Source organism: Ichthyophthirius multifiliis (genome assembly GCF_000220395.1).
Source record: "Ichthyophthirius multifiliis unplaced genomic scaffold scaff_1120509251204, whole genome shotgun sequence".
Classification (NCBI taxonomy): domain Eukaryota; phylum Ciliophora; class Oligohymenophorea; order Hymenostomatida; genus Ichthyophthirius; species Ichthyophthirius multifiliis.
This window is the reverse complement of record NW_004086103.1, coordinates 38,465-59,137: the sequence shown is the minus strand read 5'-3', so window position 1 is coordinate 59,137 and position 20,673 is coordinate 38,465. Positions and strand designations below refer to the sequence as shown.

General features: G+C 16.8%; 3 protein-coding genes across 3 annotated transcripts, besides 27 other annotated features; 2 read left to right on the top strand and 1 right to left on the bottom strand. All coding sequences in view use genetic code 6, as the record gives it.

Moving 5' to 3' along the window:
* Positions 1–3,770: 3,770 nt before the first annotated feature.
* Positions 3,771–3,865: a microsatellite.
* A 257-nt stretch (positions 3,866–4,122) lies between these two features.
* Positions 4,123–4,168: a microsatellite.
* Positions 4,169–5,745: 1,577 nt separating this feature from the next.
* Positions 5,746–5,799: a microsatellite.
* Positions 5,800–6,027: 228 nt separating this feature from the next.
* Positions 6,028–6,052: a microsatellite.
* Positions 6,053–6,161: 109 nt separating this feature from the next.
* Positions 6,162–6,279: a microsatellite.
* Positions 6,166–6,351: a microsatellite.
* Positions 6,222–6,328: a microsatellite.
* Positions 6,240–6,328: a microsatellite.
* Positions 6,264–6,344: a microsatellite.
* Positions 6,268–6,344: a microsatellite.
* Positions 6,272–6,344: a microsatellite.
* A 4,311-nt stretch (positions 6,352–10,662) lies between the features above and the next one.
* Positions 10,663–10,734: a microsatellite.
* Positions 10,668–10,735: a microsatellite.
* Positions 10,673–10,734: a microsatellite.
* A 102-nt stretch (positions 10,736–10,837) lies between the features above and the next one.
* Positions 10,838–10,871: a microsatellite.
* Positions 10,872–11,106: 235 nt separating this feature from the next.
* Positions 11,107–11,140: a microsatellite.
* Positions 11,141–12,336: 1,196 nt separating this feature from the next.
* Positions 12,337–12,389: a microsatellite.
* A 2,093-nt stretch (positions 12,390–14,482) lies between these two features.
* IMG5_159130 (kinesin heavy chain, putative) lies at positions 14,483–16,620 on the bottom strand (the record flags this gene model as incomplete). Its single annotated transcript, XM_004030486.1, has 9 exons — positions 14,483–14,590; positions 14,655–14,884; positions 15,004–15,088; positions 15,127–15,259; positions 15,375–15,466; positions 15,518–15,959; positions 16,002–16,387; positions 16,452–16,536; positions 16,589–16,620. The coding sequence occupies 9 exons, from the start codon at positions 16,618–16,620 to the stop codon at positions 14,483–14,485; spliced, it is 1,593 nt and encodes a 530-aa protein (XP_004030534.1).
* Positions 14,895–14,927: a microsatellite.
* Positions 15,283–15,343: a microsatellite.
* Positions 16,419–16,448: a microsatellite.
* A 381-nt stretch (positions 16,621–17,001) lies between the features above and the next one.
* Positions 17,002–17,039: a microsatellite.
* Positions 17,040–17,569: 530 nt separating this feature from the next.
* IMG5_159120 (hypothetical protein) lies at positions 17,570–18,889 on the top strand (the record flags this gene model as incomplete). Its single annotated transcript, XM_004030485.1, has 4 exons — positions 17,570–17,749; positions 17,859–17,968; positions 18,078–18,165; positions 18,219–18,889. Coding segments are annotated over 4 exons (921 nt in total), but the record flags the coding sequence as incomplete, so codon positions are not given.
* Positions 18,026–18,090: a microsatellite.
* A 21-nt stretch (positions 18,890–18,910) lies between the features above and the next one.
* Positions 18,911–18,946: a microsatellite.
* Positions 18,911–18,951: a microsatellite.
* A 65-nt stretch (positions 18,952–19,016) lies between these two features.
* On the top strand, positions 19,017–20,216 carry IMG5_159110 (protein kinase domain protein; the record flags this gene model as incomplete). The annotated part of the gene is made up of 4 exons (XM_004030484.1): positions 19,017–19,211; positions 19,281–19,308; positions 19,356–19,919; positions 19,969–20,216. The coding sequence occupies 4 exons, from the start codon at positions 19,017–19,019 to the stop codon at positions 20,214–20,216; spliced, it is 1,035 nt and encodes a 344-aa protein (XP_004030532.1).
* Positions 19,912–19,956: a microsatellite.
* Positions 20,217–20,269: 53 nt separating the features above from the next.
* Positions 20,270–20,303: a microsatellite.
* Positions 20,287–20,366: a microsatellite.
* Positions 20,367–20,673: the final 307 nt, after the last annotated feature.

Below are 20,673 nucleotides of genomic sequence, written 5' to 3'. Positions count from 1 at the left end.
GTATATCTATATTCATATTTTAATTAAAGATAAATTTTTTTGAGAGGTATTTTAAAAGTAAAGTATGAATTAGAATTAACTTTTACTAATTTTTGGAATATTTTTTAACTAATTTTTAATATAGCTTTTTTGGAAAAACAATAATTAAAATCATATTTATCCCCTAAAATTCCTTATATATCGCAAATATTTATTAATAATTTATTTAATTAAGTTTTTTATTTATTTATAGGCTAAAATGTATATAATATATAAAGTGTTGGCATCAAATTATTCTTAATTTTTGTTCTATAACAAATCGCTTCTATTACATATTTCTCTAAATTAATTTTGTTAAAAAATTTAACAATAATAGTTTCAAAATATATATTTTTTATTTTTTCTTGTTCTGAATATACATCTAAATGTTAATTTATAAGTAATAGTTTTATATATACTGATAATTAGTCATAGTCTTATTTTTCTAGCTATTATGAAATGTTATTATATTTTAATCTTTCCATTAATAAATTAAATTTATCATTAAATTATACCAAATAATTATTAGTAATTTAATTATTATTTATTTTATCATAATTTTATATTTTTTTAAAAAAAGGCAAAATTTATAAAGTAAAGCAATTCATTTTATTTTTAGTTTAAAATAACTTATTTATTAAAAATGATTGCATATATTTTTATTATTCATCGTTTAATTCAGTTTAAAAATATAAAGCATTTTTTATTTTCTATATTGATTATTCGCAGTTTATTTATATTTTAGAAATTTATTTTGTTTAGTCAATTTTGTTATTAAATATAACTAATTATAATTCATTATTATTAATTTATATTATTTTTATTTTATTTTTATTTGTAAATATATATTTGTTTTGATTTTCTAGTTTAGAAGAATATATTGTATTATAATCTTTTAGTCTCAATATATTTTTATTGTAATTTAAACTATTTGAATATATATTTTCTATATAGCATAAAAAAGCTTCATTTTATAACAAATTATCTATTTATTTAATCTAAAATTAATTATTCTTTTAGATTTTAAAACTGTTTTTAATTAAATTATTACTTAAAAAATTATTTTCTTCAAATTATTTTGAAATAAATTTTTATAATCTTTCTTATCTTTTCTATTCTTTTGAAATTTATTATTCATAAAATATATTTTCTATATTATTATTTTATATTTAAATTATATTAAACAATTCTTTTAAACTTTTTTCAAAATAAATTTGGTTCTAAATTATATAATTTTTTACATAAGATTTATTTCTATTAAAAATATTTTTTTCTTTAGAATAAGATTCAGTTTAATAAAAGAGTATTTAAGCTTAAGAATTTTTGAAAAATATTAATTTATTTATATTTTTATAAATTTATTCAATTTAATATTTTGTAAACCCAACATTTTTATAAAATGTTTTAAATTAAAAACTTTCTTATCCTAAAATCCATCTTTAGAATTATTTAAAGGTTAAATTTATAATACTATTCCAATTAGATTATACATCATTAAAGATTTAAAGTTATATTATTATTCTTTTTATTTTTAAATCAAATTTCTTTTTTATTTTTATATATTTTAATTTACTTTGAACTTTTATATAAACTATTTTAGGTTAAATATTATTATGATTCTTTTTCAAAATTTATTTTAACTTAACACATAAGGAATATGTGTTATTTTTTTAAAAATCCTTAAAAAAGTATATGATTTTTCTAAAAAGGATTAATTTTTAACTATCTATATATATTCTTTTTTTTTCTTTTTAAATTTAATATTATTTTAGTTAGTCGTATCTAAAAGATATTATATTTGATTTTCCTATTATTATATATAATAATATAATTAAATATTTAAATTTATAATTACTATTTTTATTAATTTTATTTCATTTTTCTTTTTCTTTTTTCTTTTTTAGATTATTAATTATTATCTTTTATAATTTTTTATGTTTTGTCTATTTTGAATATATTCTTCTAAATTTTCTTTATCATTTATATTTAAAGGTTTTAAAACATTTCCATTTATCTATTTTGAATATTTATAAAATGTCATTAAATAAAAAGCAGTTAATTAAAAAGAACTTTCTTAAAATTCTAATTCAGTATTTGAAATTTAAGCTTATTACAAATTAATTATTATTTATTAAAAAAAATCCTTTTTATACTTATTAAATATACTATCCAATTTTTGCTATTGCAGATAAAGTTAAATAGCAAAATTTAAAAATTAGTTTTATGTTTTTATTTCAAGTAAATTTTATTAATTTAAGTCAATATTAAATAATTATAAAGGAATATAAAAAACTTAATTATATTAAACATGTAATTAAATCATTAGATCAATTTTATAAAGTAAATTTTATTATTAACTAATTATTATATTTTATAGATTAATTTTCACTAATGAGTTTATGATGTTTTATTTTAAATGTAAAACTCTATATTTATATAAAAATTAATTTTTATATAAATATAAAAATTAACTTAAAATATGATATAGGAATAAACTTCATGTTTTATAAACTATGAATTTTATTTTTAATTAATTCTGTTTTTTCTTAAAATAAATACACTGGTTTATTTGATAAATTTTATATTGTAATTTTATATACACCTTATTTTAAAGGATTATCATTATCTATGCATTTTTCTGATTTTTATAATTCACTATTTATATTTTAAATCTTATTATACTTTTCTAAGCTTAATTTATTATATTTTACATTATCAAAAAAACTAGATACTAATTATTTATATTATAAAAGAAATTTATTAGTTTTTATATAATTTTATTACTTTTAGATTATTAATAATTAAATTAATTTCTAAGTCTTTTTTATTACTTTCTGTTTATTTTCAATTATATTAAAATTATTTAATAATATTTTATTTTATTTTTAATTTGTACTTTCTCCAAAAGTTCTATATTACAATTACGGCTTTTAAATATCTATCATAAATTTAGATTTCTTGTTTTTTCTATATTTTTTTTATTTAAATATAATACTATATGTATTTATTTTAATAATCTTACCTTAAATAAATTAATTTTATCATATTTATTATAATAGTCATCAGTTAAATTTGTGTAAGATTTTTTAAATATAAAATTCTATTTTGTTTGCTTTAATTCTGTAAAACTTAACAATTATTATTAAGAAATCTAATTTAAAGAAGTAATTTTAGAATTGTTTTAATTGTTATTAATACTAGAGCTAGTAATATTATTTATTGTATATTAATTATTTGTTTTATTATACGATTAATTTTTATTTCTTATAGTACTTATAGTATCTATATCATCAATTATTGTATTTATATGAAAAGATTATCTTTTAAAAAAAGGTTTTTAGTTAACAACATTGTTGTTATTTGTTACATACATTACACTTTTATGCTTTTAATCTGGTTTATTATTTAAAATAAAGTCATTTATAGAATTTTCTTAAAAAACAACTAATTTTTTATTATTTTAAATTGAACCTAATTCGTTTTTATGATTATTATTATGTTCTAACATTTATATATTATTTTAATTCTATTAGTATTATAAGATTTATAATTGTTATTATTAATTTATTTATATTTACTACTATTATGATTTTTATTAAAGTTATACTTATTATTATTAAATTTACAAATTTTAATGATTTTTTTTATATAATTAGTTTTTTTATGTTTTTTATGATTATATAATCTTTTATTTAAATGCTTTTATTTTGGTTTATGCAATATTTCTATTAATAATTTGTTATTTTTTTTCATTATTATTATTATTATCTTATTCTAATTTTAAATTTTATTATTTATTTTAATTTATTTAATTATTACACTCTTATTATTTTTATAATTTTATTTATTAGCTTTTTTAATTACTTTTATTTTAATTTTATAAACTTATTTCATTTATATTTTATGGCCTTTTTAAAATAAAATCTTCAATAATAACATTGTTTTAAAATTATTCTAAATTATATTTATTTTAATTATTTTTAAAAGTGTTTTTTATTTCTTCAATATATTCCTTTACTTATTTACATTTTGCTATTTTATTTTTTTCCATTCCATAATTTTTATCAATCATTTTCATTTTAATTTATTTCTATAGGACTTTTTTCAAATCTATATTTTATTAAATCAAATCTATTTATTTTTATTAAATATTCATAAATCCTCCTCCTATTGGTTATTTATTTATTAATGCATTTTAAAAGTCAAACTCACGTTTTGAAGATTAAGTATTATTACTAAATTCCGTCCTTAATTATAAATTCTAAGCATCAGAAAATAAACTTGAATTAAATTATTCTTTAAAATTTTTTTTTTTTTTTTATTCTTTATGATTAAAATAGAAATTAAATACTTTTTATAATTTCTTTTTTCTGAAATTCGAATTCGAGTCCGAATTTTTATTTTCCGATGTTATTCTCTTATTTGCTTAGTCTTAATGCTTAAATATTATTCTTCTTATAAAAGTTGGTGTCTTATACTAATCTTTATTAATGTTTTATTAATTCAATGACTGAGATTTAATTTATTAATTTGTATTGGTATATTATGTATCCGTTTCTTATTCGAAAAAATTATTATTATATTTTGTAAATATTACATTTTTAACATTTGTACTATCTTCGCAAGTTTTTTATATTTCTTAAAATTATTTTATTTTTGAAAAACCATTTTTTTATTTTTTATTTTTTATAAAATCTTTGGAAAAAAATATTTATCATTAAAATTTATTTCATTTTAGTTTTTAAACTGTTTTTGAAGTCTTAAATAATTATTTTGCATAAACTGACATTTTTAAGGCTAAGTTTTATTATAAATTTATATTAAATATTTATAACAAAGTAAAGTCATTTAAATGTTTTTATCACATGAATACCAAAGTTTAATTTAATTGTTTTCCGATGTTTTTTTTGTTAAAATATTTACACATTTTAGTGCATATTCTTCTATTTATTCAATTTAATTTATATTTATATGTAACTAGCATATTTAGAATAAAAATTTTATATAAATTTCATTACTTTATTCCAATTATAATTCTAAAGACTTTTTAATCTTTATTTATTAATTCAAATTCAATAAAAACTCTAATGCTTATTGACTTTAATTTTAATTAATTAATATAATGTTTTAGATTAATTGACATTTAATCATTTGTACAAACCATAAATATTCTCCATTTTCATTATTATTGGCATATTAATCTCTTAAGGAAAATAGAAGACTTTTTAACTATTAAATAAAATCTGAAGAATTTAAAAGAAATGTAATGTTTTTTTAGTTTTATATTAACATATCTAATTTATTTTGAATTTCGAATGAATCTTAATTGAAGTAAAAAGATTTATTTTCATTTATAGATATAATAGATATTTATTCTTATTAAAATATTTATTATTCTTGTTTCATTTTTTAATTTTATTTAAAAACTTATAAAATAAAATATATATATATATAATATATATATTTTATTAATAAAAATTAAATTAATTTTATTGTTTAAAATTTTAATAGGTTTTTAATATTTTATTTTTTGTAAATTTTAAAATAATTGTTTATAAAAGTAAATTTTCTTCTATTTTATTAAAACAAAAAAATATATTTATAACTTAAATATAAAAAATTATATTAATTAATTATTTATTATGTAAATGATAGTTATATAATAAAATTATTATTATTTATGAAATTAAATACCGATTTTATGAATATCTCATTTTTATTACCCTAAAATAAATATAAAATGTAATAAATAAATACTAAAATAGCAATAATCAATATAAATTAAATATAAAAATTTGCTAAGCATTTATAAATAAATAAATTATATATTATATTGATTATAAATTATAGAAAATTTGATATTCCAATAAATATATTAATCCTTTAATCTACGAATATTATAATTGTATTGTTAAAAAAGAAATAAATTTATAATTTATTAATTATTGTTTTTAATATAAATAATATATTTTATTTTGTAATAAAAATAAGCATCTATATAATTTATTTAAAAAAACAAAAAAAACAAAAAAAATTAAATAAATTTTTATTTTTATATATTATATTGTTTTTTTTTTAATAAATAATTAAAAAATTATTATTAATTTTTTATTGTTTTTTTTTCTTATTTACTAATTAAAGCTAAATTTTTTATTTTTTTTTCTAATTTTTTTTTTTTTTCTAAAATTTTTTATTTTTCTAAATTTTTTATTTTTCTAAAATTTTTTTATTTTTTTTTCTAAAAATTTTTTTTTTTTTTTTTTTTTTTAAATTGTTTTTTTTTTTTTTTTTCTAATTTTTTTTTTTTTTTATTCTATTTTTTTTTTCTCTAATAATAATAAAAAATAAATAAATTTATAGTCTACTAAATCTTATTTATTAATTATTAAAATAAAATGAAATTTATAATCATAATTATAATTTAATAATAATAAAACAAAATATTTTTAAACAAAAAAAATGAATAATTTATTTAAAAAAGACATATAATCTTTAAAATTTAAAATAGTTTCTGACCTATATTTATTTTTTATATGCTAGTCGGAAGTTTCTTGTGATAATCATTCTTAAATATCTAAATATATGTGTTTAAATTCTCTATGTAATATTTAAACAAATCAAAATAAACCTAAATATTTACTATGTGGAGAATGTATTAAATAGAATCATTGTAATCATCTATTACTTGATCAAGAAACAATAAAGAAAGAGTTTTTTGATTTCGCTTTTGAATATAAAATTTTTAAGGAAAATGAAATCCTTTAATCCAATATATAAATACTTAAGTAAGAATATGGGGATAAATATTAATAACATTTAAGTAGATTTTTTAAGAAAGATATAAATTTAGAGGATTAATAATCTTAATCATAATAATAAATCATTAATTGTATTAAATTATATATTAATAAAAAGTTAATAGATATTTCTAAAAATTTTATTTTTTAAATGGAAACATAATTTTAATAAAATAATTAATAATTTTTTCCTTTAAATAAATTCATAAACTTTTAACTTAAACCTGAATATTATAATGCATTAATGCATAGAAAAATAGACATATTGTATAATGTTATTCCTTTAAATACTAAATATATACTTATTGGTTTTAGTAATAAGACTTTTGGATTATGCATTGCTTTATATGATATTATTGATAAATATATTGTTAAAATGTACTCTTAAAGAGTATATATTGGCAAAACAAATAATGATATCCTTTTATAAGATACTTTTTATGGAAGAACTGAATTATAAATAGAACCAATAATTAGTCCTCACAAAAACAGTTAATAAAACCACCACTTTAATATATTTAATAGATAAAGTAAGAAAAAAAATTCTATTTATTTTCATAACAATAATCAACAAAATTAAAATAATATTTTTCATAATAAAAAATTTGATTAAGATGATTAAAATATTACATAAAGAAATCTTTAATAAACAAATTTTACTATATTTAATAGATAAGAGGAATAAAGAAATTCTACTGATGATTTTCAATAACCTAATATAAACATATTTAATTAATATTCTAATTAAAATAGCAAATAAGATAACATTAATTAATAAGTTGATAAAATTAGTTACAATAGCCCTAAAGGGAATCGTTAATAAGTTAACTTTAATACATTTAATAAATAAGATAATAAATTAAGCCTTATTATTAATTCTAGTTATAATAATTAGTAAAATAAAACACTTGATGAATATGTAATGAAAAAAGACTTTATTAATTCTAATAATGATAGCAATAAAATAAATAGTATATTTAATAGTTATGGCGAGAACAAAGTCCCTATCAGTTCTAATGAAAATCAACAAAAACCTCACATTAATATATTTAAAAGACAAGACAATAATTAAGGCTCTATTAATTCTAATGATAATCATTAATAATAAATTAATAAACTTGATAGACTTGCATAATAAAAATATTTAATTAGTTAAATTGATAATATTATAATCAATAAATAATCTGAAAAAAAAGACTCATATAATAGTTCTCATTAGAATTCGAAATAAAATAAATTTAGTTTATTTAAAAAATAAGACGATAGAAAAAATTCTATTAATTCTCATAATAATTAATAAATTAATATATTTGATAAATAAATACAAGGAAACGATAGCAATAAACATAGTGTGAATAATAAATAATCTTCTCCTTATATTAATATATTTGATAAATAAGATAATATAATAAATAATATTAATTCTCATGATAATCAACAATAATAAAATAATAAATTTGATGAATTTGTATAGAAAAAATAAGATGATTTTCAATAAAATAGTCTATTTAGTATATAAGTTTAAAAAAAAGATTCAACTAGCTATAATTAGAACTAGTAATAATCTAAATTTAGTTTATTTAAAAAATAAGATGAAAATAAAGATTCTATTAATTCACATAATAATAATAATCAATAATAAAATAAAAAATTTGACTAAAAAAATTCTATTAATTCACAAGATAGTAATCAATAAGATAGTATTTTTAATAAATAAGCTGAAAAGCAAGATTCCAATAGTATTAATGATAAGTATAAATAAGGTAATTTTGATAAATATTGTGAGAAAAGATAAAATGATAATCATCAGAAGATGATTAAAGAATTTGATGATAATTTAAATAGACAATTAAGAGAAAAAAATTTAAATAGTGACTAATAAAATAATATAAATAATAAATATATATAGTAAATATATTCTATTCTTCGTAGGAATAATAATCAATAAAATAATAGATTTAATAATAATCTATAGAAAAAGAATAATATTAATTCTCATAATAATAATAACCAATAATAAAATCAAAAAATTGACTAAATTAATTCTATTAATTCACAAGATAGTAATCAATAAGATAGTATTTTTAATAAATAAGCTGAAAAGCAAGATTCCAATAGTATTAATGATAAGTATAAATAAGGTAATTTTGATAAATATTGTGAGAAAAGATAAAATGATAATCATCAGAAGATGATTAAAGAATTTGATGATAATTTAAATAGACAATTAAGAGAAAAAAATTTAAATAATGACTAATAAAATAATATAAAATAGTAAAGACATTCTATTCTTACTAATAATAATAATCAATAAAATAATAGATTTAGTAATAATCTATAGAAACAAGACTCTATTATTATTCGTAACAACAGCTAATAATCATAATAAAGTAGGTTTGATTAATAAGTAGAGAAAAATAATTATAATATTCCTCGTTAATTTCTTCAAGATCTAAGTGCTGATCTATTTAATATAAGTAATGAATTATTAAATAAAAAAGATTAGAATTTTTCTTATGACCAATAAAATAGTATATAATAATAAATGGAATAGAAAAAAAAGTCTATTTAGTCTCATTAATAAAATATTACATTCGATTAATGTTAAAAGAAAAAAGGTTTTATTATTTCTCGTAATAATGATTAATAAACTAACATATTTCATTAAAATAATTAGCATAAAGATGTATTTAATTCTCATAATAATCATTAATAAACTCATTTTAATATATTTAACGAATAAGTATAGAAAAAAAGTTCCGTTTTCTAAAATGATAAACAAAAAAATTTATACTATGAGTAAAATCAAAAAGGCTAAATGATGCAAGTAATTATATATATAAAATTTAAATTTAATATAAAATTATAATAAGAATTTGTTTAATGATTTCGTATGTGATTAGAATTTTAAAAAATAAGAAAAAGAACTTACTGTCTTAAATGAATAAAGCCTTGGTAACTAAGAAGAAAGTATTTAAATATCATAAAATGAGTCTATCAATTATAATAGTATTGACTTGCCTATATTTTAATTAGATTCGTAAAGAATTGCTAAAATTAACAATACAAAAACAATCTAAATATATAAAATTAATTTCCTTAATGGATGTAATTTATTAAATCTTTAATAATAAATAAAGAACGAATATATTATTAAAAATATATTTTTGATAAACTCTAGCACTCTTGTAATTTGTGACAATCGATAAAAGGCTGTTTAAATGTTGTCAAAAAAAACAAGAGTTACATTCTATAATTTGAGTTAAAGAAAAATTGTTAAATAAATTTCTATTAGAGGCTAATCTATATTTATTGATAAAATTTTAATAGGAAATAAGACCTATTTATTCTACTAAAAAAAAGAAACAACCAAATTTGTTAATTTTATAATATATGATCCTATTAAGGATAAAACCATTTAAAATTATGAGTTAAATTTTGATATTTAAACTTAAAATAGTCAACTTATATTTAATAATATGAAAACTTTTATATAGTTTTATGTCAGTATTTATAAAAACTTTAAGTTTGAAAATAATAGTATGATTTAGTAATATTTAAACGATATTGTTTTCTAATATTGTAACACTTAAGTTGCCAATAGATAGTTTTTCTTGCCTTTCTTAAGTTCAAATAAAAAAGAGGTTGGATTTACTTATATGAAAAATAAATAAGTGCAATCTAATTTTTATCATCTTTAAAAAAACGACAGTAATGTATTTAAAACTCTCTTTATTGATTAATAATTAATTGTTATTTTAGAAAATGGATAAATTATTCATTATAAATGAATTATGTATATTTTTATTTTATTTAATATAAATATCCATGTATATATATAAATTAAATATATATATTATTATTATTTATTTGTATATTAATTAATATTTTATATATTTTGTATATAATTTATTATTATAAATTTAATATCTTTAAAATTAATATATATAATTTATTTATTTTAATTTAAAAAAAAAAAATTAAATTATTAATATTTTTTTTATTTATATATATTGTCCAAAAAATTATATTTCATATTAAATAAAATTTCATATTTATTTAAACTTTTCTTTAAAAAAATAATAATAATATTTTAACTTAAATACAATTTTAAATTGCTAAATTTTCTAAAATCTATATGTAAATTTTTATATATTACTATTGAATATAATACTAATAATAATATATTTAAAAGTATTATAGTTTATATGAATTAAAAAAATTGCAAACATTATTAAATTTATTTATAAAAAATATTATATATATAATATTCATATTATTTAGTTTCTTATATTTAATATATATAATTATTGAATAAATATAATACACAATATTTTCTTCAATATTTTCTTTCGATATATATCAGTAATAAAAAATTAAATAATATTTTATATAGATTTTACTTTATAATTTTATTTAAAAAAAAAAAAAAAAAAAACTTATTTTAAAATAATATATTGAAAATAAATAATATTAATAATTAATTAAAAACTCAAAAAATATTACATTTTTAATTGCATTATTTTTTAGTTTTTCTCATAGTATCCTCAAAACCATCTATACTCCATTTAAAAACACTAAAAATATCACAACTATAAACCTAATAATTAACAAAAAGAACCTATTTAACATTCCTTACTAAATTTCCCTAATTATTTGCAATTTCATTAAAATTATTACACTCTAAAATTTAAAAGAATCCCTTATCATCTCCCAATATGACTGCATTGAATTTTTCCAAAAAATCAAAGCATCTAATATTTCCATTACTACTACCTTTAAATTCTTTCAAAACTAAAAAATCTTTCTATATAAAATCAAAATTCCAAATTATAAACTACCCATCATTTCCCACAGTACAAAAACAATTTTATTTTATTTTTTTTATTCCAATAATCCATCCTGAATGGCAACTACTTTTTTTCTAAACACAATTTTTTTTTTAAACGTCAGTAACAATTATATATTTATCGATTCCTACTGAAACAATATATTATTATGAACTTGATATTTATAAACTTATTATTCCCTTAACTTCTCCATAGTGTATATTCTAAAACTAAAACTCTTATTAAAAATTTTCTATATTCCATAATATTATATCACCTACCAATGATCCTGTTAAAACTTTCTTGTTTTTTATAAATTCATATATGCATGAAACTCCCCTTATATGTCCTTAACCTTAATTACATTATTAAGGCAAAAATTAGCAATTTATTGGATCAAAAAGTAGAATTTTTCCATCGGTAGTGCCATAAACTACCTTTTTTTATGATTCTAAAACTAGTCCGCAATTCAAAGTGCTTTAAGATTATATTTCTTGTATTATTTAATCGGTTTCGAGGGTTACTTTAAGTATTTTTGAGTCTAATTATGTTATCAAAAGGAAGTTTTTTTCTTTAGAAACTTAAAAATGTAAGGCTTCTTTAAGTAAATTAGATTTATATATTTCTTTTTAGACTTTAAGATTTTTAGTTTATTTTTATTAACTAAATTAAGTATTATTTATACATTATTCTTAAATTATATTTTTATTAATTTATAATTTTTATATTTAATTTTTATTTAATTATTAAAAATGATTATTAATGTCTTCTCCATTACTTTTTTTTTTTTTTTCTTCTTAAAAGGTTTCAATAAAGAAATTTTGGATAATATTTTATACTTATTTTTAATATTATCCCAACAAACAATTAAAGCTATTTTATAAAAAATCCAAATTTTAAAAAATCTCACTTCCCTAACTTTAAATATCTTTCAATTTCTTTTCATAATTTTATCCTTTCTAAAAATTGTCCGCAAAGTTTTTAGCTAAAATCTACAAATAAATAAACTATCCTTATTATTAATTTCTAAACTTCCCTATATTATCATTCAAAATATCATCATCTCCTTTCATATTTCTGACTATGTTTTCTATTTCTTTCCTATTTTATATCACTTTATTATTAATTTCAATACTAACCTTATCGAAAACTGTCTCAATACACTTCTTAAATTCATTAGCCATTCTAGGCATAGTATCTTTTAATATTTATTGCCATTTTCCTAATTTCTAAATCATTTACCCTTCCGCAATTTGCTTATTTTTAATATAAAAATTCCTAGCTTCATTCGCTTCTACATATTTTTTAACTGCCTCACTATATCCAATGACAAATTACTAATGTTCTTAAATATGATTTTGTTTACATCCACTACACAGGCTTTCAAAACAACCATTTTTATCGCAAAAAAATTCAATCATTTTCCCATGTTTAAAACATTCATTTATAAATATTTTTTATTCCTGAACAAAAATTTATTATTATTACTAAAAATTAACTGCAAAATCCTATTCAGCTAAATTTAATAACTTCGAAATGCCTTCATAATCAATTCTTTTACTTTCATCATGCAGAAGCATTAATTAAAGAATTCTTCTTAGTTTATTTGATTAAATCTACTTCAAAAAATTCAAAATCTTCACCTCTCCCCCTTCCTAGTTCATTCCTGAAATTTATTAATTAGAAAGGAAAAGTACTGCTTATAAAAAAGATAGTCCTAGACTAAAAATATCGGATTTTTACATATCATGGATCACTTTAAATTCACTTCTTTTTATATATTTTTCCCATAATCTAGGACTTAAAAAAAGCGGAGTACCAGCAATTGTATTTAAATAATAAGATTTTTTCCTTTCTTTATTAAGTATTTTTGATACTCCAAAATCAGTTAACTTAATTTTATTGTTTTATATAAGCATATTTTCAGGTTTTATATCTCTATGAAAAATTTATTTTTTCCATAAAAAATATAAACCTTCCACCGCTTATTATATAAAATTTAATATTTCTTAGTCTGTATATCTTTTATTTTCTTTTAAATGTTATTAAATGTCTTTTTCAAACCCTTTTTCCGCTAATTCTTATACTAATGCAACTACAAATTTCTAAGTGAGTGCATTTGTCCAACTATATATTTATTTTATCTATATTATATTTGGATGTTAGCCTATTTATTGGTATATTACTATCTCATTTTCTGCCTGTTATTTATATTCGGGATGATTTGGTACTTCTATAATTTTTATTGCCCATTCTTTCCGATCATAACGTGAAATACAACGATATACACTACCAAAAGAACCTTATCCGATTAATTTTGCATTTTAAAAATCATACTCTAGATCGAATTCCATTTTAATTCCCAATTTAAAATTCTACATATTTTTTTTAATTATTTAGTTATTTTATTTTATGTAAATATTAAAATCGATAATGCAAATTAATTTATAAATCTCTTAAAAAAATATAAAAATGACATTTACATTATAAATTTTAGAAAATTTATATATTTAATTTTATTTTTAAAAAAAAAGTAATCTGTCTATTTTTAATATTTATTATAGATATGTTTTATTGTTTTTTTTTTTTTTTAAAATAAAAATAAAAAAGTATGTTAATTTTATCAATATTTCAGTTTATTTATCTCTTATATATATTAATTAATTTAATTTTTTTAATTTTACTATATTGAATATATAAAAGGGGAAAAAAAAATATTTAATAAACACAAGAAAATAATAACTATATAAAATATGTATTTTTAATATATTTTATTAATTATTTATTTATTTTTAAAAATAAAACTATAAATAAATATATATACATTTAATATTAATATCAATAATCGTTTTTTTATTGTTATTTTTATTATTTAATTAAGCTTTCTAGCAAATCTTTTTCTCGCGTTTAAAGAAATTCTACTCTTTATTAAAGTATTTAATTTTACTAAAAAAAAACAAAAACAAAAACAAAAATGATATTAAATAATAAAATAAATATAAAATTATACTTATTTTAATTGCATAATTTCATATAAATCTTCAGCTGAAGAAGATCCTGTAGCTCCATTAAGATTTTTTTTAATAATATTCTAAAACTCAATATTCTTATTTTCTAATTCTATAATTCTTTTTTTAAGTTCACTATTTTCTAACATTAAAGCAGAAGCCATATAATCTTAGCTCATTTTTTCTTTCGCAATATCTCCTTTATTTATAGGATTTCCAATAAACACCTTTTCTATATTTACATTTAAATAAAAAAATTATTTAAATAAATAAATAAATAAGAAAAAAAAAAACCCAAATTTTCTAATTTGATTTATAAAGCATTATTATTATTCATCGCTATATAATAACTTTTTTCTGCATGTTCTCTTGCATTTCTTAATTCCTCATTTTCATTTTTTATTCTATTTAATTCATATTAATATTCTTATATTATCTTTTTTTTTTTTTAAACAAAAATAAATAAATAAATACTTTGTTTATAGGTATTTCCATTCCCTAATTAGACATAGGCCTTGAAGTTACATTCTTATTATTTTAGGATAAAGGAGGCAATATATTTTTATTTTTAAAACTAGGAATTTCAATAGGTAATCCATTACTAACTCTTTTTATAAAAATAAAAAAAAAATATATATATATATATATATATATATATATATATATATTTATATATATATATATATAATATTAACAAAAAAATCATATATTTTTAAAAATACCTTGATAATTATTCTCTCAAATATTAATTTTCCATTTTTAATAATTCGATTTCTTTTTACAAATTATATATAATTTAATCCTTTTAATCCATCTAAAAAAAAAAATAACTTAAAAAAAAAGCCTTAAAAAATTTTAAAAATACCGAAATAACAGGCTTATTTTTAATATTCATAGTCCTAGCCGCATAATTCATAGTAGACAAAGTCTCTTCGAAATAAGCCCCAGAAGGTGAAATACACGCAATCATTAAAGCCTTAGCAGTTCCTCCTAAACTATCCATAAGAAGCATAGTCAATTTAGAATCTCTATAAGGCACATAAGGTTACTTAGCTTTTTTATCCGATAAAGCCTAAATAACTTTCCCTAAAGTAAATAAAGACTTATTAATATTCCCTGTTTCTTTAATCATATCACCTTAAGACTTCGACTCCTTTAACCTTTCACTCCCTGCAAGATCTACAAAGGACAGTTTTCCGTATCTTTTCATTGTTTAATCTCCATTTACAAGTTCAGAAATCAAATAAATAGTCAAAATCGAATGAGAACGACTTGAATCTTTATTAAGTTCATGTGCACCAGTCTTTCTTGAAAAAGAAATATTTAATTTTTTTTATAAATAAAAATACCGGTTTTTCATTCCTTCATGTAATACAGCTATCATATCATCTACATTAGTACACTCTACAATCATCAAATCTTCAACAAAAAAACCATTTTTGACATTCCATCTACAATGTAAAATACCTGAAGAAGGATTTAATAAATCCCTTAATTATTCATTATAAATTTCTGTAAAACTTGCTTTTACATAAAATTGCTCTTGTCTTTAAACCATTGCCTACCATAAATAACGAACGGCCCTAGGAATAATTCCTTCAGTTTCATCTGAAACATATACTTCTGTACAAAGTTTCTCTTCAGCACCTGCCATAGTATAGGTTTTGCCTGAGCCTGTTTATCCATAGGCAAATATAGTAGCTGAATACCCATCTAGAGCGCTTTATAATAATCCCTTTTTTTTTATATATATATATATATATAATTTCTATTATTATTATATTCTATATTATTATTACTGCACATCCACATTTTAAAAATGCTTCACTTTAAGTACAATTTTCAGCCAAAACTTAATTGTAATCATAACTTTTTACTTGTCCCCTTTTTTTATGAAAAAAAATATTTGCATATACGATTTCAGTTTTATTTTTACTTTTATTATATCTAAACTTAATTATCACCCATTAATTTTATACAATATTCATCTCCTCTTTATTTTTCTATTGTATTCATAGGTCTTATTCTTAATACAACTTTTACACTTTCTCCTCCACTATAATCTTATTATTATATATTTTATACATTAATATTATTTATTGATTTATCGGATTTTAAAGAAGAATGCGTTGATGGTGAATCTAATGTATTTGCTTGATTTTATTGTTAATTTTGCTATTTTAAGGTTTAATTTTAGGCTTAATCATATAATTATTAATTTTGCTTTTATTTGTTATTTTATTGTTTTAATGGTAAGTTAGAATTTAAGCCTAACTTTTCTTATTTTTTTGGTTAGCTTAACTATTGTTTATCCTTTTTGATGGTTTTTATACTTTATTTATTATTCATTTTATTTTATTTTAATTTCTTTATTTTGTTTTTAATTTTTTTTAAAAAAATATTTGTATATACATAATATTTTAATATTATATTTTTTTTAAATAAAACATATAACTTTCTAAATTAATTTTTTTTATTAAATTATATGAATAAAAGAATATTTTTTTTTTTTTTTTTCTTTTACTAAATATATAAAATTTTATTTATATATTTAATATATATATATTTTTTTTTTGAAAATATAATATTTTTTTAAGTATTATAAGATAGAATAAAATCAAATAATTGAACATTTTCTTTATTAAATTTAATAAATATTTAATATTTAAAAATTAAAATTATTAGTATTAAATTTTTTAGGTAATAAAAATTTAATTTTATGTAATATTAATAATATTTGCATTTTTTTTTTCTTTTTAATATTATTTAAGATATTATATAATATTATCTACTTAAAGAAATTATTATTAAGTTGTGAATTTTAATTAATTTTTAATAATCGAAATAGATTAAAATAAGAATTCAATAAATATTTTCTTATTTGACAAGTTAATAAATATAAATTTATAATAATTCTAATCAATAAAATAAGCAAAATAAAATTTTATTATTTAAAAATAAAAAAACTATTTCGCAAAACTAAGTTTTATTTTTAGCTTGGTTCTATAATCATTTTATATTTACAGCAAATTTAATAAATAATAAATAATGGGAAATTAATGTTGTAAAATGAATTATAATATAAATGAAACAGAAGGTTATTTTTTTAAAAAAATATAAGCGCTATATCAGCAAAATTTATAATTTTTTTAAACTCATAATTGTATTTAATCCATTTAATAATTATTATTTAAAATAAATAAAAGACAAAGAATAAATAAATTTAACTTATAATAATATCGAATAATAAAAAACTATTGAAAAAACTTATGATTAAAAGAAAGGAACTCTTTGTTAATAGGATTCTAGTTATTTTGTAAAAAAAATTAATAAATTAAAATAATTAAAAAAAATATATACATATAACTTCAATAATATTTATAAATTAAAATAATAAAAATATTTATAAAATAAAAATAAAAAAGTAATCTATAAAATCACACAATTCAAAATTAGCATATTCAGATAATAGAATAACTCAATTAGATTTTGAATTCTAAATTTCATTAGAAAGTAAATAATGTAAAAAAAACTAATAAAAATATAATTATAATAAATTAAAAAAGAAAAATATAATAATTTATAAGAAGATAGAAAGAAAAGCGTATAAAATATACCTATCTAATAATAATAGTAAAGTAATAGAATAAGTATCCTTTAAATACCTGGCACCCATTAAAAAATAATAGAAGATGACTAAAACTAATAAAAAAATTAATAATAAATTGAATCAAAAGAAGATTAAAAAAAAACAATTGATAATTCTTCTACAAATGAAGATAAGAATTAATAATAATAATAAAGTCCTATTGAATAAAAAAAAAAAAATCATAAAAAATATAAGAGGAAGAAGATATAAAAAAATAAGAATCTTAAAGTACTTCGAAAAAATAATCATCAAAACAAAGTTAATCTTCTTTATAAAATTCACAATAAAGCCAACCAAATTAATAAAAAAAAAGTGAATTTACAGTTTCTCCTGATATATTTATTCATTTAAGGGTCGGTTCTATTTCTTAATATTATAAAATTGGAGAAGTATTAGGAGAAGGAGCATTTGGCTAAGTAAGTAAAGTAATCCATAAAGCAACCGGAATGGTTCGAGCAATGAAGAATTTAAAGAAATCTTCTTTAATAAAAGAAGAAGAAGAAAAGTTATTTTCCGAAATGAATGTTTTAAAAAACCTAGATCATCCGAACATATTGAAATTAATCGAATTATTTCAAGATAGTAAAAATTACTACTTAATTACTGAGTTAAAATAAAATAAAAATAAAATAAAATTAAAATAAATAAAAAAAGATATTGTTCAGGTGGTGAATATTTTGATAGAATAAAATCAATAAATTAATTTACTGAAAAAATGGCTGCCGATTATATGAAATAAATACTTTCAGCAGTTGTTTACTGTCATTCTAATAATATAGTACATAGAGATTTAAAGCCTGAAAATTTACTTTTCGATTCCGATAAAAAAAATGCAAATTTAAAAGTTATAGACTTTGGTACTTCTAGAAAAATTGATAAATCTAAAAAAATGACTAAATTATTAGGAACAGTAAGTATTTTTTTTTTAAAAAAATATTAATTTTAATATAACTATTATTATTTATTTATTAAAAAAAAGCCATATTATATAGCACCGGAAGTATTAAGTAAAAAAATAATATTTCTTATTTAAAATTTAAACAAAACAAAAAAGATAAAAGTTATGATGAAAAATGTGATGTCTGGAGTTGTGGAATTATTTTGTTTATTTCATTATGTGGTTATCCACCTTTTTCAGGTAGAAATGAAGATGAAATATTAAAAAAAGTTAAAATCGGTAAATTTAAATTCGATCCCGAAGATTGGGACCATATATCAAATGATGCTAAATAATTAATATAAAAAATGCTTACTTATGATCCAAAAAAGCGCATAACAGCTCTATAAGCACTAAACGATTAATGGGTTTAAAAAAATGCGCCTTCGATTCCAATAAATTAAAAATCTTTGCAAAATCTAGCCGGTTTTTATACACGTTCAAAGATTAAATAAGCTATAATGACCTTTATTGCTTCTTAAATGGTAAGCCAGAATGATAAAGAAGAACTTTAAAAATCCTTTAGATCACTAGATATTAATGGAGATGGTATTTTGAGTAAAGATGAGCTTGTTTAGGGATATTTTTAAGTATGTGGAGATAAGGAAAAAGCCATAGCTCAAGTTGAAAAAATTTTAGCTGAAGTTGATACTAATAATTCTGGGAAAGTTGATTTTACAGGTTTTTTTTTTTTTTTACGAAGTTTTTTTTTTTTTTTTTTTTTTCCTAGAATTTCTAATGGCAGCTGCTAATAAAGAATAAATTTTATCTAAAATTAAAATGGAATAGGCTTTTAAAATATTTGATTAAGATGGAAACGGAACTATTAGCAAAGACGAATTAAGTAATATTATGGGAAATATAGAAGAAGGATTTTGGAAGGAAATTTTAGAAGAATGTGATAGTAATAAAGATGGTGTTATTTCATAAAATGAATTTATTGATTTACTAATTAAAAAATAAATATAAGTTAAATGATTTTATATTAACTTCTCTCAATTTACTACTATTTTTATTGTAATTAAAGCTGTTTATTATGTTTTCATTATTATATTTTTATTATTAAATAATATATTTATTATATGTATATAAATATATATATATTTATTTTTTATAATTAATTATATAATAAATAATTTTAATCAATTTAAAAAAAAATTTTTGCATTTTTTATTTAAATAATTATTTTAATTTTAAAAAAAATATATTAAAAGAAAGTTTCTCTAGTATTACAACTTTTTAAAATAATAAATAAATAAAAATAGTAATACTTAAAATATAGAAAAAGAATATTAGAAATATATATATAAATCTTTTATATAAAAGTTATATAATTCATTATATTTAATTTTTAGCTATTGTATATCATTAATTACACATTTTTTAATTTACATTAACTTTTTAAACTTCAATATTAGCTATTTCGCTAAATTTG